Source organism: Xyrauchen texanus, chromosome 6 (assembly GCF_025860055.1).
Source record: "Xyrauchen texanus isolate HMW12.3.18 chromosome 6, RBS_HiC_50CHRs, whole genome shotgun sequence".
NCBI lineage: Eukaryota > Metazoa > Chordata > Actinopteri > Cypriniformes > Catostomidae > Xyrauchen > Xyrauchen texanus.
Window position 1 is genome coordinate 49598691 of NC_068281.1, and position 25499 is coordinate 49624189.

Sequence of the window (25499 nt, forward strand, 5' to 3'; positions counted from 1 at the left end):
TGACCTCTGGCTTCATCCTCCAAAACCACAGTACCTTCGCCTGGTCCGCCCTAGTCTCCTGGCCATCCGCCTGGTCCACCCTAGTCTCCTGACCGTCCACCTGGTCTCCTGACCATCCGCCTGGTCCACCCTGGTCTCCTGGCTGTACGCCTGGTCTGCCCTGGTTTCCTGGCCCTCCACCTTGTTGTTCCTCACCTCTGGACCATCTGCCTGGTCGTCCCTCGCCTCCTGGCTGGCCGCCTAGTTCATCTATGCCACCTTGGTCTCCTGGTCACTCGTCTACTCCACTTTGTCTTCATGGTTGCCCACTCTTGGTCCCCGAGTTCTCTGCTCAGTCCTGACAGTTAGTTGTTTCCAGCACCCACCCAAGGTCTCCTGCTTCTTGCCTATCCAGACTCTATCAAGTTCACACTTTGGGCATCAGGAGCCACCATTAAGGGGGAGGAAGGGGGGGCTCTTATTCCCTGTGTATATATTACCCTCATGTGCTCTCTGTCTTTGTCGGTTCTTGTCCTTTTACTGAATGTTTTGTAGCGTGTTTTCAGTTCTGTCTTTTGCCTAGTCTGTACCTTGTTTTGTATTTCTCCTTTTGTGTAATAAATCTGCAGTTGGATCCAAATCCTCAACCTCTGCTACATTACAATTATATATCCATGTCCCCTCACATGAACACAAAATGTATAATTTAGATATTTGACCATGCTCCATTTCTTCTGAATTTTATTTTGTCAGAACGGAGAAAAGTTCAGGAAAATTTACAGTAAAAAAACTATAAAACGGAAAGTTATAAAACTGTTCCTGCATGCATTAATGCGATGGACCATGCTCATGCTTGACCTTCTCAAGCAAAAGAACGGCTGAGCAAAAGCAAAAACTCAGCATTTCACATAAGGTTTTCATTAACATGAAATTGAATTATAACTGATAATTAATTTATTAATCTACTTGGCAACAAATCCTCTTCACAGTGCTCATGCTTATAATCTGACTGGAACAAATTGGATGGCTCTCAACCCCGAAAAAAATTAAGTGGAAGTTAATCAGTTACCATCCTTGATTTTGTAACATTGTACTAACTATTCAAACAGCTAGCGTCCTCTCCACTTTGTTGCCAATGCAGTTCTCCAGTGCAGTGATTAGTTATAAACAAATTAATTATCAATCCACCTTTGGTAGTGTTAAATGACTGATTTATTGTAAAATGACAATAATAATAAAGTGAGTTGTATATACATACCTTGGCACTTCTCTGTCAATGTTTTAAATCTGCTTTTGAAGTGTCCGTCTTTGTATGTAATGTAGTCACATTGCACAACAAACTCCACGTGGAGTCAGTGATTGTTTTTATTTAATCTCTAGAGGTAACCATTATATTGTTGAACCAAAGAGTTCAGACTGTAGAACCCTCCAGCACAAGCCACATAGAAATGAAACCAAAAATATCTATCAGAAATTTTTTGAACCAGCACAAAAAGGAAAAAAAAGTGCTGAGTTTCCTCGAACAGTCAAACGAATGTTCAGTGAGCCGGACATTCGGCTGCTATATGAGTGCAACAAATGACCTAATCACTCCAATGTCTTGCAAGAAATACTCCACAAAACAAACCTCCAGTTTTTAGCCAATGGTTTAAAAACACAACTATCTGCCTCGATTAATGGGTAAATACGACATGTCGGTCAACCTCTACTTTTATAGCTCACAATTTAGGCCCCCTGCCCCCATTTGAAGACATTCATTTTTCAAAATCATTTCCAATTTTGCAGGTTTATTAGGTGCTATTAGTTACAAATCAAAAAGGGAAATAAAAAATGCAAACAGCAGTCGCACTCAGGTCTCAGGAGGTTAATTCAATATAATTCAACAATATCACCTGATGTATTTTAAGTATCTCATCGCTGCTTTTTGCAGATGATGTTGTCTTCATGTCATCATCGGTCCGTGACCTTCAGCTCGCACTGGATCGCTTGGCAGTCGAGTGTGAAGTGGCTGGGATGAGGATTAGCACCTCTAAATCTGAGGTCATGGTTCTCAGCAGGAAACCGATGGAGTGCGTACTTTAGGTAGGGAAGGAGGTATTGCCCCAAGTGAAGGAGTTCAAGTACCTCGGGCTCTTGTTCACGAGTGAGGGCACAATGGAGCGGGAGGTTGGCCGGAGAATCGGAGCAGTGGGGGCGGATTCCACTCGCTCTATCACACCGTTGTCACAAAAAGAGAGCTGAGCCGGAAGGCAAAGCTCTCAATCTACCGGACATTTTTTGTTCCTACCCTCACCTATGGTCATGAAGGCTGGGTCATGACCGAAAGAACTAGGTCGCGAGTACAAGCGGACGAAATGGGCTTCCTCAGAAGGGTGGCGGGCTTCTCCCTTAGAGATAGGGTGAGGAGCTCAGTCATCCGTGAGGAGCTCGGAGTAGAATCGCTGCTCCTTTGCGTCGAAAGGAGTCAGTTGAGGTAGTTTGGGCATCTGGTAAGGATGCCCCCTGGCCGCCTCCCTAGGGAGGTGTTTCAGGCACGTCCAGCTGGGAGGAGGCCTCGGGGAAGACCCAGGATTAGGTGGAGAGATTACATCCCCACACTGGCCTGGGAACGCCTTGGGGTCCCCCAGTCAGAGCTGGTTAATGTGGCTCAGGATAGGGAAGTTTGGGGCCCCCTTCTGGAGCAGCTGCCCCCGCGACCCGACTTCGGATAAGCGGTTGAAGATGGATGGATGGATGGATGGATGGTATTTTAAGTAGGGTGAATAACTCATACACCTACAAAACACAGTATTAAATATAACCAAATATAGTGATAAATAGCATACAAAACAGAAAAAAACATACCACTTAAAAAAGATGGCTACGAAGGGCTAAATTAAATGAGTTAATCATTTATGTGAACTATTTCATTTACATAAACCGTTCGAAAAAACGACTCACTAAAATGAATCAAAGTTCGTTAAATTATTTGGTTTTCCCAGCACTACATGAGACAGAGATGAAGTTTCAGGTGAGTGAGTTTGATTTCTCCCTCGGCTCCATTACTGCGTTCACAATACAATGTGACAATTGAAGCATTTTGTGATGCTACAGCACTGCTCGTTGGAATAATTAGCTCATTACTGGAAAAGCTACACTACACCGAATATAGCTGTGCTACTGTCAAGCTACTGAAGAATGTAGCACCTCCCTAACAATGATGCTAAACTAATCTATCTACTGTATACACTCACCTAAAGGATTATTAGGAACACCTGTTCAATTTCGCATTAATGCAATTATCTAATCAACCAATCACATGGCAGCTGCTGTATTCTGAGTATTTCACAATCTGCTCAGTTACTGGGATTTTCACACACAACCATTTCTAGGGTTTACAAAGAATGGTGTGAAAAGGGAAAAACATCCAGTATGCGGCAGTCCTGTGGGCGAAAATGCCTTGTTGATGCTAGAGGTCAGAGGAGAATGGGCCGACTGATTCAAGCTGATAGAAGAGCAACTTTTCCTGAAATAACCACTCGTTACAACCGAGGTATGCAGCAAAGCATTTTTGAAGCCACAACACGCACAACCTTGAGGCGGATGGGCTACAACAGCAGAAGACCCCACCGGGTACCACTCAACTCCACTACAAATAGAAAAAAGAGGCTACAATTTGCAAGAGCTCACCAAAATTGGACAGTTGAAGACAGTTGAAGACAGTTGCCTACAGCTTGCTCACTGGGGTTATTAATACAATTATCATTTAATTATTTTTAAACACTATTAAAAATCATATTCTATCGAAATTACACAATGATGATTAATCGACTTTATAGACATCACAGATTTATCGTCTGTTAATGCTGATATTCTGTAAAGCTGCTTTGAAACGATGTGTGTTGTGAAAGGCGCTATACAAATAAAATTGAATTGAATTGAATTGGAAAAATGTTGCCTGGTCTGATGAGTCTCGATTTCTGTTGAGACATTCAGATGGTAGAGTCAGAATTTGGCGTAAACAGAACGAGAACATGGATCCATCATGCCTTGTTACCACTGTGCAGGCTGCTGGTGGTGGTGTAATGGTGTGGGGGATGTTTTCTTGGCACACTTTAGGCCCCTTAGTGCCAATTGGGCATAGTTTAAATGCCACAGCCTACCTGAGCATTGTTTCTGACCATGTCCATCCCTTTATGGCCACCATGTACCCATCCTCTGATGGCTACTTCCAGCAGGATAATGCACCATGTCACAAAGCTTGAATCATTTCAAATTGGTTTCTTGAACATGACAATGAGTTCACTGTACTAAAATGGCCCCCACAGTCACCAGATCTCAACCCAATAGAGCATCTTTGGGATGTGGTGGAACGGGAGCTTCGTGCCCTGGATGTGCATCCCACAAATCTCCATCAACTGCAAGATGCTATCCTATCAATATGGGCCAACATTTCTAAAGAATCTTTCAGCACCTTGTTGAATCAATGCCACATAGAATTAAGTCAGTTCTGAAGGCGAAAGGGGGTCAAACACAGTATTAGTATGGTGTTCCTAATAATCCTTTAGGTGAGTGCATTTAACATATGTAGGAAATTACCCAGATTAGAACCCCCCGTACATTGTCATAACATTTTGATGACTTTTTCTTGCCTTATAATTTGAAGTACAATCATTTAAATTATGCTTAAACTCACTCAGATCCAAGGAAGGTACTAGGATGATTTCTTTGGGGGCATTCTGACCTTAAGGGAGGGGAACAGGTTCTCGTGTCATCAGAAAAGTTTTACTATCAGTTTAAGAGGAGAAAATAAGCCAGACCTGTCTTTGGCAGACACAGTGCTGTTCCAGTCAGTTTGTGCACTAGAAAGACATGAACATCGGTAGGAAGCAATAGTGAAATCCTTTGAGAAACAGCTAAAAATACATCTGCAAGCAGCAATGTGGATTCCTCCTCAAAATGGCAAATCATTTAAAAATTTATCAGTAGAGGGTTTGGGTTAAACCCTGCCGATGGAGGAATCCTAAAAAACATGTCTTTCTGTCTGAATCCTAAACAAAAAATTATGGCTGTGGCTGGATTTGAACCTCTGACACTTCACTTACAAGCACACCATCTTAGCCAAGTTAGCTATTCACATTTGCAGAGTATTTCTGCTTTCAGTTTCTGTATAAAAAAAGAACCAATGGCTAGCATAGTCAGATTTGGCCCAAGTTCAAACAGCTGTAATTCAGTCATCTTTTGACATATCAAGGTGAATTTTGCACGTTACTTCAGAGTAATGTAATCTTGAAGCATGTTAGGTCTGAATAACCATCAGTCAAAATGACATTTGATTTATTGCTAAGTAACAAATTGAAAGACATTAATCCTACACATAGGTACCAGAGTTCAAGGCAATTGGATTTTGTAGGTTTCCCCAAATTTTCAGTGTACAGGAAAATCTATCATGGCAGACCTTAATGGTCCTTGAGGCTTATTTGATCCCCATGAGAAATGAAGCATGTACACCAAGATTCCGAAGAATTGAACAAATGGGGTGGAAATGAAATCACTTTGAAAATGGGACTTTTGGGCGTGTTAAATTACTGTGAACTTCCCTACAAACAGACACACTTACAGGACTTCCTGGAGAATTCAGAATGTCAAAATAAAAGCATGAGGGTTTAAAAGATAAAAGGTGCACGATTTAGATGTATTACTATATATTACTATTATAATATATTATTATTTGTTTACAAATTATAATATGTAAGTTGAATGGTTTCCAAAAAATAACTGTGAATGAAAAGTGAGCTGATATCTTACAACTAAATTAACAAAAAAGATATCTGAATCCTTTAAAGTCCAGATACAAGTTGAGAGAGAGAAAAAACATAATAATAAAAAAAATAAAAATAATAATAATAATAATAATAATAATAATAATACTAATATATATATATATATATATATATATATATATATATATATATATATATAGAGGCATCTTTTCTACTGATGACTTGTACTGGAATTGCTGTTAATTTTGCTGCAGTATTATCCAGTATACTAGTTAATAATAAAGATTTTCTTAATAAGCTATACATTTATATTGAAATAATGTGTAGTTAGAGGTTTGTGTTTCTTTACATATTAAAGAGCACACCCAATTAGTTGCACACAATAATGTAACAAATATTCTAAACTAATTATGCAAAGAAAACAACAGGTCGTATCGGAATCAGTATCGATCGGAATCGGTCGATATTGAGATTTCTGATATCGGAATCGGAAGAGAAAAAGTAGTATCGGTGCATCCCTAGTGCCAAATTAGATTTTTTGACTGGTGACTTATTGAGATATTGGGGTGCAAGGAGAATAATAATAATAATAATTATTATTATTATTTTAATAATATATTATTATGCTGGCTGTAGTATAGTTCAGACTCTGGACTGGGAATACAAAACTGTGGGTTTAATCCGCCAGTGAGTGAAGTGTAGATTTATAGAGGAAAGACATCATCATAGAGCTGTTGAGCTCAACACTTCAGCACAGGTCACTCCAGAGGTTATACAAACCCCTCGCGCCAGGTGTCTCATTCATAACCACTGTAAAGCCTAGTGCACACTACCAAAGACTTAATGTAATCACTTGAGTTGTTATGATATAATTATTATGATAGTTCTTAAGAAAATGGAGGGGTAACAATTCATAGATAATAGGTTTTACATGTGACACATGTACACATTGAATTTCAAAAGCGTTTTGTGATATATTTGCAACGTAAATGATCATTTCTAACTTCCTCATTCATAACTGTCTAATCTGCCAAAGTAGCAGACATTTAGAATAAAGTTTAGGAAAAAAATATATATTTCTCACTATGGATTACATATGGTCTATTCACACATGTTGAAACATTTAAATGCATCTGAAGCTCAAATAGATCAGAAAACTCCACTTCTGCATATGATCGGAACTCTGTGTAGCCTCATTGGAAATAAATGTCTATTATCTGTCGGATGCAGTGAAAAGGTTTTTAGGCCAGAATAAGCTGCAATAAGGACCAAACCTTTTGCAGTTTAGTCTTGGCCTTATTTTAAGAGGAAGGACTCACGCGATGGTGTCGATCATGTCCAGGCCCATCTCCACACAGCAATGAGCGTGGTCAGTTTTGGGTTGAGTTAGTCCTGAAACACAGTAGTAGCAGTCACCCAGAATCTTGATTCGCCTACAGTGATTCTCCTACCAATGAAAAGAGGACAGAAGGTTAAACAATTAAAGGTGCACTCAATATTTTCTTTACGTTTCTCCAAGAATTAGCCAAATGCTGCTCAAAATAGTTTACGGAGCATGTGTCAACTTCCCAAAAGTTTTTCCATTGCAACTACACAAAGCAATTAATTAACGTTCTCACATCTAAATACCAACTTAAAAAACATAATTTAACAAAATTCTAACTGTAAATCTTCAACGTCACTATGTAATTTTAATTATACCTCCAATCAAGCTAAAAACCACTCAGAACACCTTAGCAGCTGCATTGCAACCACTCAAAACACCCTGGCAACCAGTGTTTTTTGCAAAGGTAAAACCAGTCACATTTTCTTCTGAAAATTAGAAAATCTTGTGTGCATTTCTTATACGAACACAAACACAAAAGAAAGTTAGAAGAAACCCTTCATATGCAATTCAGGGGATACAGGCCCAAATGTGTAGCAGATCACAATGATCTTCCTCTATACTAGGCAGCTGGGCTGGGACACTTCTGAACTAGCACAGTCACTTCAGGAATCTACAACAGTTTTAAGAGGTAAACACTAACAGTAAAACAAGATCAAACTTAACCTCTCATGCCCAAGCACTGGTACTTGAAAATGTTTCTCCTCCTTAAAAGCCACTGGCACTGGTTATACATACTGTGTATACACACACACACACACACACACACACGTTTACATGCACCTTAGCCAAATACATTTAAACTCAGTTTTTCACAATTCCTGGCATTTAATTGTAGAAAACAATCCCTTTCTTAGGTCAGTTAGGATTACTACTTTATTTTAAGAATGTGAAATGTCAGGGGTTCTGGGTAGCTCAGCGAGTAAAGATGCTGACTACCAACCCTGGAATCACGAGTTCGAATCAATGGCGAGCTGAGTGACTCCAGCCAGGTCTGCCAAGCAACAAAATTGGGTCGGTTGCTAGCCACATGGGGTAACCTCCTCGTGTTCACTATAATGTGTGGTTCTCGCTCTCGGTGGGGCACGTGGTGAGTTGAGCGTGGATGCCGTGGAGAATAGCTTGAAGCCTCCAAAAGCGATACGTGTCCGCAGTTGATGGTCTGAGACGCGGAGGCAACTGAGATTTGTCCTCCGCCACCCGGATTGAGGCGAGTCACTACACCACTACGGGGACTTAAAGAGTGCATTGGGCATACCAAATTGGGGAGTAAATGGGAGAGAGAAAAACAAAATCACAAGTTCAAATCCAGGGCCTTTCAGTTTATGTTGACATAGGACTTGTTTTACTGTGGATATAGATACTTGTCTTTTCGTAGCAAACTACGTTCACCTCTAGGAGACAGAATGCATTTCCTTCCTTAGCGGTATGATGGCTGCATGGTATTTATACTTGCATACTACTGTTTGTACAGATGAACGTGGTACCTTCAGGCATTTGGAAATTGCTCCTAGTCAAAAGGATGAACCAGACTTGTGGAGGGCCACAATTTTGTTTTCTGAGGTCTTAGCTGATTTTTTTTTTTCATTTTTATGATTTCATCATGTCAAGCATAGAGGCACTGAGTTTGAAGGTAGGCCTTAAATTACATCCACAGGTACACCTCCAATTCAGGACATCTCCAATCAGAAGCTAATTGGCTAACTGTCTAAAGGCTTGGCATCATTTTCTGGAATTTTCCAAGCTACTTAAAGGCACAGTTAACTTAGTGTATATAAACTTCTGACCCACTGGAATTGTAATATAGTCAATTAAAAGTGAAACAATCTGTCTGTAAACAATTGTTGGAAAAATTACTCATGTTATGCACAAAGTAGATGTCCTAAATGACTTGCAAAAACTGTAGTTTGCTATTATTAAATCTGTGGAATGGTTAAAAAAAATTAATGACACTGTATTTTAAAGATAATTTTGTAAAAATCCAAATAACTTAAAATAATGTTTTCCATGCTCGTTCAATGAACCAAAAAGAAATAATGAACATGCACCTATGGTACGGTCGTTAAGGCACTAACAGCTTACAGACGGTAGGCAATTAAGATCACAGTAATAAAAACTTAGGACACTAAAGAGACCTTTCTACTGACTCTGACAAACACCAAAAGAAAGATGCCTAGGGTCCTGCTCATCTGCGTGAACGTGACTTAGGTATGCTACATGGAGGTATGAGGACTGCAGATGTGATGTACCTAAGACAGCACTACAGGGAGACAGGAAGGACAGCTGATCATCCTTGCAGTGGCAGACCACGTGTAACATCACCTGCACAGGATCGGTACATCCGAATATCACACCCGCGGTACAGGATGGAAACAACAGCTGCCCAAGTTACACCAAGAATGCACAATCCCTCCATCAGTGCTCAGCCTGTCTACAATAGTAAGGCAGGTCCTTACCAGCCTGTTGTAAGGCAGGTCCTTACCAGACATCACCAGCAGCAACGTCGCCTATGGGCTCAAACCCACCTTCGCTGGACCAGATAGGACTTCACTGATGAGTCGTGGTTTTGTCTCACCATGGGTTATGTTTGGACTCTTGGTGATTGCTGTTTATCATTGACAGAATGAGCGTTACACCAAGGCCTGTACTCTGGTCTGGGACTGTGTTGGGGCTGTGTTACAGCATCATCGGACTGAGCTTGTCATTGCAGGCATTCTCAACGATGTGCATTACAGGGAAGACATCCTCCTCACTCATGTGGTACCCTCCAGCATGACAATGCCACCAGCCATACTGCTTGTTCTGTGTGCATGATCTCCTGCAAGACTGGAATGTCAGTGTTCTGCCATGGCCAGCGAAGAGCCCGGATCTCAATCTGTATTGAAATTCTGTTGAATTGCAGGGTGAGGGCTAGAGCCATTCCCCCCAGAAATGTCTGGGAATTTTCAAGTGCCTTGGTGGAAGAGTAAAGTAACATCTCACAGCAAGAACTGGCAAATCTGGTGCAGTCCATGAGGAGGAGATGAACTGCAGTACTTAATGCAGCTGGTGGCCACACCAGATACTGACTGTTACTTTTGACCCATCCTTTGTTCAGAGACCAAAGGATGGGACCAAAGGATTCCATTTATGTTAGTCAAACTTGTTCAGTTTATATCTTAGTTGTTGAATCGTTTTATGTTCATACATATATTTATACATTTACATTTTACATTTATGCATTTGGCAGATGCTTTTATCCAAAGCAACTTACAGTGCACTTATTACAGGGACAATCCCCCCGGAGCAACCTGGAGTTAAGTGCCTTGCTCAAGGACCCAACAGTGCACTTATTACATCTTGATGGTGCTTGGGCTTGAACCCCTGACCTTCTGGTCAGTAACCCTGAGCCTCAACCACTGAACCACCATGTAAAATTCGCAAAAAATAAAAGCAGTAGAAAGTGAGAGGACATTTTTTGCTGAGTTTATATACAGTATATACAGTATCTCACAAAAGTGAGTACACCCCTCACATTTTTGTAAATATTTGATTATATCTTTTCATGTGACAACACTGAAGAAATGACACTTTGCTACAATGTAAAGTAGTGAGTGTACAGCTTGTATAACAGTGTAAATTTGCTGTCCCCTCAAAATAACTGAAAACACAGCCATTAATGTCTAAACTGCTGGCAACAAAAGTGAGTACACCCCTAAGTGAAACTGTCCAAATTGGGCCCAAAGTGTCAATATTTTGTGTGGCCACCATTATTTTCCAGCACTGCTTTAACCCTCTTGGGCATGGAGTTCACCAGAGCTTCACAGGTTGCCACTGGAGTCCTCTTCATGAAAAGATATAATCAAATATTTAAAAAAACTGTGAGGGGTGTACTCACTTTTGTGAGATACTAATATATATATATATATCACACACACACACACACACACACACACACACACACACATACATACACACACAGATCAGCCACAACATTAAAACTACGTTCGTAATATTTTGTAGGTCACCCTTGTGCCGCCAAAAGCATTCTGAGATGATATCTTTCTCACCATAATTGTACAGAGTTGTTGTCTACAGTAACTCAGATTTTTCAGTTCGAACCAGTCTGGCCATTCTCTGTTAACCTCTCTCATCAAAAAGGCATTTCCATCCACAGAACTGCCACTCATTGGATGTTTTTTGTTTTTGGCACCATTCGGAGTAAATCCTAGAGACTGTTGTGCATGAAAAACTCAGGATTATCTAATCAGCCAATAGTGTGGCAGCAGTGCAGTGCATAAAACCATGAAAATAAAGGTCAGGAGCTTCAGTTAATGTTGAAAGCTATTCAAAATAACTAACATGTTTTTTCAACTTTTGAGGGAATAATGTCATATGTGAGCATCATGTTTATTAGCATGCAGACATGCGAAAAATTTGTGGATTTTATTAAAGTGGAATACAAACGAAACTAGAGATGCTACTCTTTACAACCAAACAGTTTTCAATTCAAATTTAAGAGGTTTCTTATCAGAGGCACTTTAGTTGGCTGTAAAAGCACTTCACGGATATCAACGTCATGCTTTTGTGTCACATGATGCAGTGCGCCAGATGTTTAACTCTTAAATGACAGACTTGTGTTGAGAACAGTATTCAATTGGTTTAAATCCATTTTAAATTATGTGCTGCATATAGAGAAGCCAAAATATAATATCCATGCATGTGAATGCAGGGTTGCACAATGTTAAACAAATGCTGTAATTCTGCTACTCTAGGTTTTTGAGGGTTAAAGCTCTGTGTTGTAGTGTGTGTTGCAGGAATAACCACAATGGTACTGCAAAAAACCAACAAAAACAACTACAAGTGTAAGTTTGTAAAGTGGCCATGTTTTTGCCAAGTAGGACATGATCATGGCAAATACTGAGGAAGAGAATGGACAAAGTCTATAGAAAAAACAAAACATTAACACCTAAAGAACAATAATTAATAAATAAAATGTTGATTTTTTAATGCATAAATTATATTGCAAGGCTCGAAACAAACTGGACACACATTCTTAATGCTCAAAATAACATGGATGTTGACAGTTTGACATTTTCTCTTCTCCCTTAAATAACCCTCCTCTGAAGTGTCCATTATATGACAAATTAAAATCACACATGTTGAAAACCCTCAGTCCCCCATGCCAATGATAACACATGGTGCATTAAAGCAAAGCCACAGATTAATACAGCTCAGACATAATGGATGAGGCAAGTTTACTAGATTAATTGAGGTCTTGACAGACTCTGTCATCAGCACAATAAGCCTTGAGCCACTCTCTCTGCATTCTACACCTAACTGTCAATGTCCGTCTGTCAAACCCTGACTGACTGGAGGAGCACAATTCCTTGACAGTATTCCAAGACAGCCTACACCACAAATACTCACATTCTTCGTCAGTGATTTTTTTATTTGTTTTCAGAGAATATATATTTTTAATAGAAGAATTAGGTTTATTTTTTCTTTTCTATCCTATTTCAATAATAAAAAAAATATATAAAAAAAACATAAACCTCAGTAAAGTGTGTTATTTTGTTTGGATATGCTTAAAACAATAATAAAAAAAAAATCATGTTGAACTTTATTCAAGATACAGTATGTTCTCTGAAAACAAGTCTTATTATCTTATGCAATTATTCTCAAGTAAATGTATCTTGTTTAAAGGATGTTTAGATATTTTTACTGTAAAAGTGAGACAAAAATACTGATTAAGGCAATTATTTTTGTAGTAAAAGAATTATAAACTAGCTTGTTGATAATAGCATCATTTCTGTCATGAGCTCATTTCATTAATCCTCTGGGGACTGAGGGTGTTTTGGGCCCTGGAGAAGTTTTGACATGCCTTGACATTTGTGCTTTTTTCAGTTGCTTAAAAACATATTAATGGCTAAAGTCTGATAACACTGTATTCATCACAAACTGGGCTATAATAATATGTGAGCAACATGTGCACAGGTTTGTATTTTTGATGAATAATGTTTATGCATGTTTTTTGAAAAAACTAAAAGTCACTGAAATAAGGCCATATAACACACACTAAACATCTGTCCACAAGACTTTTGAGAACTGGATCTTGTAGCCTAGAGTTTTTACTACAAAATGATGTGAAAACATCCTGATCACTCATTCATACAAAACAATATAGTAATTAAACTTTTGTAAGACACTTTTAGTGTTAATAGGTAATATGCGAGGAGGTGTGAACTATCTTGAATATGGATATATTTCATACCTGAGGATACAAAGACTCCTCCCCTGGGCCTATCAATAAGGGATAGAGATTGAATGTGAGGAAATTATCAAAATCAAGTTTTAAGTTAAAAGTAGTAATCTGACTATATGTTTTCTTTACATAAAGACTTTACTTAATTTTAGACCTACACTACCATTTAAAAGAAGTCTCTTCTGCTCACCAAGACTGGATTTATTTGATCTATATATATATATATATATTCATTAACTGAATATATTTTAAAATGCATTTGTGATCAAAGCTGAATTTTCAGCATCATTACTGCAGTCTTCAGTGTCACATGATCCTTCAGAAATCATTATAATATGCTGATTTTCTAATATGGGCATATTTAAAGTGCATTTTACTCATTTAACCTGAACACATATTTGCAAGCACAAGCTTTGTTGATGATAATGAGGCATTTTAAACGCTAGATAAAATCTAATCTAAACATTCGTATTATTTTTATATCATATTACATATCAGATTTATATCATATAGCATACAATTTAAATGCCTGCTTTAGCCGAAACAACATTTACATGTAACTAAAACTTGCTTATTAGGACATATTTAAAATTTCAATACTCTGAATCCTAGCTGGCAAGTCTGGAAACAGTCCCACTAGTAAAATATGTACATGTTTATATAAAATAGCATGTCAGCTAATGAAAACTAATTGACTTACTCGTCTGAAATTGTATCCTTGGCTGGATCAAATCTCTCTTCAAAATATAAACGTTCATCGGAGTCCCACTCTTCTTCTGAGGAAAATGTGAAATCTCCCATAATAACCTGGAGCTTTCTCGTCTGTGTATTGTTGCAAACACGCAGAAAAATGAATGAAATTTGTTTAAATCAAACCTCACAGTCGCCTGTGTATCGTTGCAAACGCTCAGAAAAATGAAAAGTGTTTACAACCTCAGAGTCGGGGGCGTGTACATTTGCGTTGATCGTCTCAGCACATTAGCGTATGAATGGCGCGCTCTGCTGGTGGGTGTGATCACATTACAGATAATGAGATGGACCAGTAAAAACTGTACATCGCTTTGTTTCATACAGATTGCATGAGAATATTTGTTTTAAATTTGAATTGTTTTATTTAAAAGTAGACATTTTAAGCTTTCTTTAGACATATGTTTCACGTTTGTGGAAGCTCACCCTTTTTATTTTCTTTATTTTACAAAAGCCCAAGATTTTGTTGTTATTGTGAGTGTACACAAATAAAAGTAGACCCTTTATAGTCTATAATGATGTCTTACACTTATCTGTATACCCAAAAATGCCTGAGTATTTTAAGTTGTTTCTGCTGTAATGACGAAAATATCCAGCATGACACGCCGGCGCGTCCGTCGACCCCAGAGGGTTAAACAGAATTCATTTGCATTTGATTCAATTATTATACATATTTAGAATGATACAATCTGATTGTAAAAACTAATGACAAACTGATGTTGCTCTTTCATAGCACAGGCGTCTTGAGATTTCAGTTACAATTTTGTTTCAGATATTTATTTTTACATTTGTTAAAGAAATAAAAAAAAACACAAATGAGACAATTGTTGACATTCAGTTGGAGTATAGAGTTGCAGAGAAAAACTAATGTGGATAGTTAAGATCTTAAAAGAATTTGATGAGAAGAAATATTTGCCTTTTTTCCCCATTTCTGAATCTTGGCCAGTATGAGCACAGTTTGAGACAAAGATAGACATAGATCCCAGTTGTTTTTTTCCTGACTATTTCATAAACTGAAATCTAAATCATGTTTATTAATAGAACTTCAGAATTAATTTCATTCCAGCTATTGATTATAGATCTTTGTGTTAGTGAAAGCAGGACAACGCCAGCACTGGGGAAGTTTTTACATAAAAGGCGTGCAAAAACAAAAAGAAGACTGCTGTGAGTCAAAGCAAATGCAGGGAAAGTGTGTAAGAGTGCAGGTGAAAAATAGAAGCATGAAAGGCAGATAAACAGAGAGAGAGACAGTGTATGTGCCATGAAAACAGATGAACACACTTTAGGAGCCAAAGTATTTCAACTGAACCCAAGAGTGAGAGAGTCTGCATGGTATACTTTCCATTTATATAACAAAAAAAGAGAGATTATGATGTTTTGAGTACAAAAATGACCACAAGCCCTCATTTCATGTTGACCTTCCAATTGCTATGTGCTGTAGCATCTGGAGGAATCAATGAAGGATAATCATTAACTCAGCAGGTTCCGAACAAACAAGAACTTACTGTTAAAACTCCCCTAATTACTGCAATAGCGCCGACTAGTCTCCACAGCACAATGCGCTATTGACAAAGAGACAAGGATCTATTGACAGAGGATCCTCGTGGTGCTTTCTAAAAACCCCCGCACATGTGACACTCTGTGCTTCACCACGTGAAAAGTTGGCAACAGAGAATGTGTGTGTCTTCCAGTTAAAACCTAGAAATGTTTTATTCTTAAGAAAATACGTTTAATTTGTTGTGTATTTCTGATGTTAGATCAAAAATAGTTGAAACTTGTTTTGTTGTAGAGTTCAAACTCTGAGGCCGTATATCTAACAGCCTCATAGTGTATATCCACTTTTAAGGGTACCAAATATACTTTTCTTGGTATCAAATTAAACCTTACGACTTGTCCTAGCTGAATATCAATATAAGATCACCAAATAGAATTTGGTGATCTTATATTTATATTCAAATCAAATAGAATTGTATTTCAGCTATGTTTACCATCTTTTGAGTCATTCAGCCCAAAATCTCTTACCGTCATAAACACAGTCATAAACTTGCAAATGAGCCTGATGGGACAAAGGAATCATTCTCCTGCCCAAAGGAAGGAGAATTTTACGACCCCCAAAGGAAGGCTCAGACAGGGCTGATTCTCACCAAATTCGTACTGAGAAGGAGAAATGAACCCTTTTTAATCCTATATATTCTATATATATATATATATATATATATATATATATATATATATATATATATATATATATAATCCACGTGGTAAAAATATTGACATGTATCTAATGTGCCATCTCACAATTTCCTTAAATGTTGCTTGATCTATGTTTTCTTGCAAACTCTAATGGGTTAATGTTTCAGACTTTGCATACTATGGTTAACCGAAATCATATGTGTGGCATATTTGGTCTCTATAACTTGGTATTTTGAAGATTGAAATGACTGTGTACATGATATGTCGATAACAACAACATAGTATTACAAGAATATTTTCTAGTTTCTTCATCGGCTACCACCCCTCGCAGAACAAAGGGCAATAAACCAAATTCCCGCCTGAAACTTCCACTCTTCTTATTGGTCGAGCCAAAGAGAGGTGGGACACGTTTTCTAAGGGCATAAATTGCACCAACAACGGACTTTCTCTCTTCTTCCTTTTCAACTCCTCTTCTCTTCAACCCTCTTCTGCTGAACACTTCAACTCTTATCTTCTCGTCTTCTTGGCTGCTCCCAACTTCCCTACTTCACTTCTGGACCTCCCTTGGACTTCTCCCGGACCTCTTCAAGCCATCTTACATCTCTCTCTTCTCTTCTGCTGAACATTGCAACTTCTCGGAACAACCCTTCAACTCTCTCTCTTCAAGTGAGTTTCAACTCCACGCTCTGGAAACACCGAACTCCTCCATCTCAAGAACGCCACGAGGACACGACATGCAGTCTTGCTCAGCCACACTAAGGTCCATTTTGCAAGTATTATTTCATCTGAAATCCAAACGCGTTAAAGTGTGTAATTCCATTTGCTGGCTCTTAAGGGTTAACTGTTGTAATAAGTTGCTATCCTTAATAATCTCTTTATTTTCCTTATTGCTTCTACTCTGTTTATTTTATGTTTATTTTATGTTACATGGTAAGTGTCTGTTTGTCAAGTGTAGTGATATATCCTAGTTCTTTGTATTAAACCCAATTATATGCTTGATTGTCTGTGTTTGTTGATCATAAAACAAAGCCTCTTTAATGTGCGATTTTAAGCTACGAGCTGATATTATCAAAGTAAGTTAACGTGCTTTGATGAGTAAGCTTATAACTAAGAATAAACCTTCAAGAGAATTGATCAGGAATATTTAGCAAAGCTGTTCGCTGGACGAACTGACTCGTTGCGGTAGCCTACGGGTCAATTCCATTGAGGGTTTAATTAAATTAATATAGCCTGTCTGCATATAATGTATATTCCTAATTAATTATAATTCATTGTGTTTAATTATCTATATATATTTGAAGCAGACTCCTGGACTATATAAGCCCTTGAATGGCGTTTTTACATGTATTGGTATCCGGGTCAATCGTATGATTAATCATTGATTACGATCATTGAAATTAATTATACATTTCCCCAAACCTGATCTGCATACCCTACAGTGCAAGTCTTTGTGTTAAAACCAATTTTGGGATAGTAGCTTCAGTCAGGGTGTGCACACCAACATGACAAAACACAAAACGGAGTTTTAAGTGTGTGCAAGGAGACAACATCCAGTCTTGTGGTGTTTGCTTGGCTTAAGACACCTTTGTTGGTGACCAACTAGCAGGAGTTCTATGAGAACTCTGAAGATCACCGCAAACTCTCGGACAGCACATCCAGACTGCATGATTGACCAAACTCCAACTGTTCAGGCTCAGGAAGGTAGTATGTGGTGCTACAACTGTCTCAACTTTATATGAACCACTGGTTCAACAAATAACAACAAAAATTACTATAGCTCTCACACTTGATGTATTTTGATTCCTTATTGTCTCATGGCAGATACAAGAAACAAGATTTAAACTTGTGATATTTTAATATTATTTTTAAACTTCATTTGTGCGTTCATATGTAACTTATTCTCAATAAGATGCTAGGGCACATGACAAGAATGGTGGATGTGTTCAAGATAGGGCTAAAACAACTAATCGATAAAATAGATAATTATCGATAATGGAAATCATAATGGAAAACGAATTTCATTATCGATTAGTTGGATATGTGCCGCGAGTATGGAGAAGTTCCATCAGTGATGTCACTTTTTACAGCCCAGTGAAACATGTGTTGCATGATAAAACTCGTTTGAAAGTTGTCCAGCGCACGAGAGCACTTTGTAAACATAAAAAAGATCATAATAAACATACAGTTTAATGTGGAGCGGTTGCTACATCAGGTGCGTTGACAGAGTGATTGTGCTGTTTGATGTGCTTAAGAGTTGTTTCTCTCCAGCGCATCACTTACATTTTTACTGCTGTTTTATAATGTAAACCTATTATGAATTCAAAATCAGTTGTGTATTTCGCAAAACTGTTTGTTTTTACCACATGCGAGTCTCTGTTAAACTTCACTGAGCAAGAGTGCACATCCACGTCAATCAAACCAATCGCAATGGAGAAAGGGAACACAATCAGAATCAGCTTTATTGCCAGGTATGTGTACACATACAAGGAATTTGACTCAGGATTGTACATTGCTCACGATGTGCTTACCCATACAAAAATACAATAATAAAATAAAATCAGACACAGGCGACAGATTAGACAACACAAATATACACACTATGAACAAAAACAATATTGACAAATATTGCAGTGATCAGAGTGCAAAGGATGCAGGAGTAAAATGTTTATTATTATTATTATGTACATGTTGGAGGTGGATGTGATATACATGTACACAGTGCAATGAAGCATAGTGCAAAGGATGCTGGAATAAATAGTATAAGTATTTTGTGCAGGAGTTGTGACTTGAAGGTGGATTGGTATACAGTATATACAATGTGACAATATAACAATATGAACAGCTCTGAAATAGAAAATGGTGAATAAAATTAAGTAGTAACCAGTAAACAGGTGGCTGATTAGAGACACTGGGTAATTGCACAGAGTTACTGGGTAATTGCACAGGAATTGTTCCTGACACTGTGAGTCAGAAATCAGTTGTTCATCAGAGTGATGGTTTATGGGAAGAAATGGTTTCGGTGTCTGTTGGTTTTGGCGTACATTGCTCTGTAGCTCCTACCTGAGGGGAGAAGCTGGTACAGGTTGAGCTTCCTAAGCTGGCGCAGGAAGTACATCCTCTTCTGGGCCTTCTAACTGATGGTGCCAGTGTTGGGCTCCCACTTCAGGTCCTGGGATATAGTGGAACACAGAAACCTGAAGGATTCCACAGCAGACAAAGGGCTGTTGAATATGGTGATGGGGGCAGAGTGGGGGGGCTCCTCCTGAAGTCCACGGTCATCTCCACAGTTTTGAGCATGTTAAGCTCCAGGTTGTTTTGACCGCACCAGAGAGCCAGCTGATCAACCTCCCGTCTGAAGGCCGACTCATCGCCGTCCCGGAAGAGGCCGATGACCGTTGTGTCGTCAGCGAACTTCAGGAGTTTGACAGATGGGTCTCCTGAGGTGCAGTCGTTGGTGTAGAGGGAGAAGAGCAGTGGGGAGAGCACACACCCCTGGGGGGCGCCAGTGCTGATAGTCCAGGTGCTGGGTGTGATGTTCCGCAGTCTCACCTGCTGACTCCTGTCAGTCAGGAAGTTTGTGATCCACTGACAGGTGGAGGCTGGGTGAGTTTGGTGCTGAGGATTTCTTCATTGAGGATGACAATCATTTTGATTACACTCATGCAACATCATGCCGCACTTTCAGTTTCAATGTAATAATTTGTGCAGCTCTCACTGATGTCACGCTGATGTCTCAGAGGTCAAAGTCTGCAGTTTAAAGTGTTTTAGATTTTAGATAATTTGTTAATTTCTCATCATGCAAGCACATGTAATACAGTGAGCACCGGGATGAAACTTTCAGCGCAAGAGTGAATCTGCATTGCATTTACAAATGATTGTACTATGTTAAACTGTATATAATACTGAATATAATTAAGTAAAATCACACAAGCAAGAGTGCTATATGGCCCTACATCAGCACTGCTGTGTTTTTGCACAGGCCGAGTGCCGTATGTAATCACAGCAGTGCTGATTTAGGGCCATATAGCACTCTTGCGAGTGTGATATTGCTTATATACAACAGTTCAATGAACAAGTAAATTTAAAAAAATTGGGAAAAACCGAGTAAGGTCATAAAAACGCATTTGTGCACATGGAACTACTATATTACGCAACAGATCAGAATCTGCCGTTGATGGTTCAAAACAAATGATGCGTCCAATCCTCCGTTAGTAATTCCTGAAGTGAACCTTTTGAATAGTATCACGGCTTGTGCTGTTTCGAACAAGTTATTGGATAAACAAGAATGGATTGATGGGTGTGTGTGTGTCTATGTGTCTTTGTCTGTGTGTGTGTGTGTGTGTGCTTGTGCGATAGAGTGAGAGAGGGAGACGGAGTGCGTGTGATCACCTGTGGCCACTCCCAAGTAGAGATGCTGTCAGCGTTATGAAGGTAAGCTTTCTCAGTGGAAAAATAATGTCCAAGCGGGGGTATCTCGTGGTAGCCACGCAAGAGTCATTCACTATAGAAACAGTGATGTCCTCCGCCATTTTTAAACAGTATGTATCAAATGTGGAAACTCGGTAAGTGCCTCAAATTCTGTAATCAAACAGTCCATTGTGTCTCTCAGCTGCGATGAGCCTTAATTCTTACATTGTTCATTTAAAACCGTTTAAAACAATGTCCTAGCTTAAGTAATATAGTGGTAATACGAGCGATCACGGAGCGCTGTTCTATGTAAATAATGACTAATGGATTTACTTTACGTCACTAACTGGCTCATATTACACACAAAAATTATCTTTTGCCACCACCTGCTGACTAACATTTGTAATTTCAAAAATAAAGACAGTAACTCCTAACAGATATGCACTGCTCTTACACCTTAGTTTAGAATGGCATGAACACAAGCAGAGTGATACACACAGTGAAGTGTCCGAGCTGTCAGACCATCAGTGCTCATGGAACGTCTCTCTTCCAATCAGATTTGAGGACCGGAACTAACAGTTGTATATTGTATAATAATGCTAACAGTCCTGATATTTGATAGTCCTTCTGGTAATGCCAAATGTAATGTCTGATTCCACCAGGGAATTTATACTAGAGCCCTGCATGGGCCTCAAATCTTGGCCCTAGCCCGGCCCGAGATGCTCAGGCCCTAGCCCGACAGCACAACCTATTGCAGCAATTAAAATTGTTCAGTTTTGTTTTTAATGGTAAAGTAGTTATATTTCTTTTAGATTCTTTACCAAGTTAATTTAGAAAAAATTGTTTTTTAAAGTAACGATCAGCGACCAGCTGCAGACAGTGAGTTGATCACGTTTGATCAATTTAGCCTCTCAAATCAATCCTTGACTTTATATCAGTAGATATAAAACACTTCAAGTATATCACACAATGTTAGTTTAAATGTTTATTATCACCACCACTGTTAAAAGGCATTTTGACAAGCTGAGGCAGGCTGCTCTGCTGCATGCAACGGTGTGTGTAAAAACGAGACTTCACCACAGAACATGGTCATTCTTATTTCCAATAGTTTCCAATAGTTAGACTAATGAAAATGAAGTCCAACCAAACGAAAAACAAGACAGTCTCCTAGTCTTAACATGGCTACAGCCAGAACAGTCTCTTACAGAGCATCGTGGAGAAAAAGCACAGCATCCACAATGGAAGGTTTCAATCCAGTCCTCCTTTCTTCTATAACTCTTCCAGCTGCACTGAAGGCCTGCTCGCTGCTACTGCTGCTGGCGGGAACACTAAACACAGTGCGAGCCAGTCTTGACAGTCACGGTAGCATGGTCTCATGTTGTTTCCACCAGCGCAGCACATCTTTCACCTTCCATGCTGGGATTGAGGCGCAGGTAATGTTGTACTTCATTTTTATCCTCTTCCTGCTCCACAATATTTTCCCACTCTTCCTCAAATTCGGCCTGTGCTCTCTTCTGTGCTGCGTGGCCCACAGGAACAGGTGCAGGTGCAGCCATTATCGCTGCTGCATGAATCATAATTATTAGTTAGTCCAACTAGGCTATGATTAATACATTGATTTAGAGGCCTATTTAATACAAGGGAAGTGACTTGGTGTGGTTGCCGGTGCAAATAATGTGAAATAGCCTAATAATAATGATAATCAGGGACGTGCACAGACATTTTGGTTGGCAGGGGCACAAGTGGAAAAAAGGAGCACTTATAATTATTTATTAAAAAATTTTTTTTAAACAAAATGTTAAATATATTATCACAACTCTGACTTCCTTACAAACTTATTTTAATTCCCTCAAACTCACGCAATTGTTTCATAACCGATTTCTACAAACATATTCAGTTCACACAGAGACCATGGTCTGCTTATTCACTAGGTTTTAACCAAAAGAGCATAATAGAGTATAATAAAATATTATAATTACACTGATAATGATAATAATAATAATAACAACAACAACAAAACGCATAAAAGAAAATCTCACCGGCTGGTTGATCAGCCCCTTGTGCCGCCACCCTCTCCTCTCTAAAGCGGGCTATCTGACGTCTCGCCAGCTGATGGATTTCATCCCTCTCGGCGTCGGTGAACATCCTTAATTGACTGAACTTTGGCCATAAGAATATAACCAGATTGTGAAGTGGCTGGATCGCCATTGGCGATTTTTCTCTTTATGTTCTCCATTGCACGTGAGGTGAATCGTGGGTCTGTGGGAAACTTGTGTGCATGTGTGTGCCTGAGCAGACGGTGTCTGTGTGATAGGTTATAAAACGTCTTTCTTTGTTTGTTTTACCATCAACTTCTCATAGTTTCTTTTAATAAATAAATGTCTAAAATATAAAAAGGAGGATCATAAAACAGGCCCGATGCCGTGAAAATTGGCCCGAATCCCGGCCCTGTGGCCGTAAATAAAGGCTGAAATGCAGGGCTCTAATTTATACCTTAGCAAACATTATTTTACTGGATAAACACACAATTTTTTGGAAAAGAATGGTTTAGAAACATGTAATCAGCAACAATACTATTTTAAAACTGACAATATTAATTTAAAATACTTCAAATGTATGTAATCAGTGACAGTGTTCAAGCATATTTATCTAACATAATTATGAATTTTTCAGCTGGGCAGAATTATTAATATTTCTATTCTTGTGTCACCATTGCCCTCTGCTGGGCTGATATTTTGTCCCACTCCATCCCTGATGAATAATTTTACTCTATAATGAACAGTACTTTTTGTTCTACAAAGTTATACAAGTAATGAAAGGAACTGCTTTGCATATGTCCTGAAAGTAATAATAATAATAATAATAAATTCAAACTTAACTATTCATGATTCAGGCTTTGTTAAAAATGTTGTGAGTGTATAGAATCATGAATTCAGTACTGTAAATTGAACCAAATCCTTAAGCCCTTTATCATTTTGGTTAAAAAAAAAATACATATTTTAATAAAATACATGAAATATTTTTTTATATCTGATTAATCGAATACAAAAATCAAAGATTAATTGATTATCAAAATAATCGTTATTTGCAGCCCTAGTCCAAGACTAACTAAATTGAGCATAATTTCATCAATTCATCAACTGTTGCATTTGTCGACCCTTAGGGCATCATAAGATACCTGTAGTATCCAGTCGTAATGAATGCCACCTTCCACTAATCTTCTTCATAGATTCATGTTATAATCCTAATCTGCTCTACTGCAGGAGGCGCTGAGGGTCATGGATGGTGCCATTGTACAGTGACACCATTCGAGGCCTTAGATGTTTTGTCACATCATATCTAGCTTAAGTCACTAGAATAACCACCTGATTTTGGGGTTCCATCTCCTCCAAAATATCAATTTAACCCCTCATTACATTTTTACTTGTCTAGTTACTAGATAGTTACCTGTTAGTTACTAACAGATCCAGTCCAGGTTTAATTTCCAGCACAAAATACACAAAAGATTTAAAAGATACGGGCCAGCATCCGTTTGCAAGAAGTTAAGAAAACTCTTAGTGTCAGTTGCCATACAATTACGATTAAGGGCTTACAACTGGGCCCATAGCTCTATGCATTACTGAGAAATGCTAATATAGGATCAGGTCACCCTACATCAATGTAAAATATAAAATAGAACCAGGAAGTGTCGGTCTGAAAATATTCTGATAATAAAAGACTCTGAGGCTGTAAGACTACAAGAAATTGCAGTATTGTGAACTTATATGGTGGAGTGCAATTAAGGTCACAACACATGCCCACTCAACTAAACATTCACTATTTATTTTATAAAGAATTTCCATACATGCCTTACTAAACTGCTCTCATTAAACGCATCCTCACTATAATCCTTATCCAAACCAGTATGATCAAGAAAGCATAACTGATCCAAGGTCAGCTACAATCAAAACTACTTTTCCACAATGCTCAGCCAGTGAGCTGCACGTCACACTATATAAACACTTAATTGGATTAAACTAAACAAGTTGGTTTGCCCCATGAAAAGCGCTCCTTACTATAATCCTCTCAAAACTCTTGCCACTGGCATCTTTCCTAGGCCTGTCATGATAACCACTTTTGTTGGACAATATATTTTGCCAGAAATAATTGCACTAAACTATATCTTTGTCATTTTAAGACCATATTATGCCACTGATATAATGATAATATAATAGCATAATAATATAAGTACAACCTTTCAAAGAGCAATTAACTTTTAATTCTAAAGAATATTCAGACATTGGAATCAGGAAGTCAGAAAGGCCCCTCTCCATCTCCAAATGCATTTGTTTGTTCCAGCTTGGAAAACTGGATGGGATGGTTATGTTTTAGATGAGCTTTTCGGTTAGTTGTAGGGCTAGGCGATATGGCTTCAGAAATTATATCTCGATATTTTTCAGTAAATTGGTGACATTCAATATATATCTCATTAATTATGATTTATGTGTTTTTTTCCATCAGAGGAACCATCATTTCATCTAAACAACCATTGTATCCAAAAAGAATCCATATTTCAAAGGTATTAAATAAGAATCTATTTAAAAACGATGAAGGCATGTTTCCCACAATTTTTTTTTTTTTACTAAATTAACACAAGGGAGAGAAAAATGTAATCCGTTTTCAATGATATGCAAATTTATACTTGTTTAACAAACAATCAAACATGGAAGCTTAATACAAATCTTATTTAACTTCATATATTTTTCCAAAAACATTTTTCTTTGTGAATGAACAAGGTGTGCAA

The 25499-nt window shown here is 38.3% G+C and overlaps 1 protein-coding gene across 1 annotated transcript in view; it reads right to left on the reverse strand.

The window, feature by feature from the left end:
• LOC127644621 (adenylate cyclase type 1-like) overlaps positions 1-25499 on the reverse strand; it is a 180396-nt gene that overhangs the window by 106469 nt on the left and 48428 nt on the right. The window contains exon 6 of the mRNA XM_052127887.1: positions 7061-7188. Coding sequence (XP_051983847.1) covers positions 7061-7188 — 128 coding nt within the window. The remainder of the gene's footprint in view (positions 1-7060; positions 7189-25499) is intronic.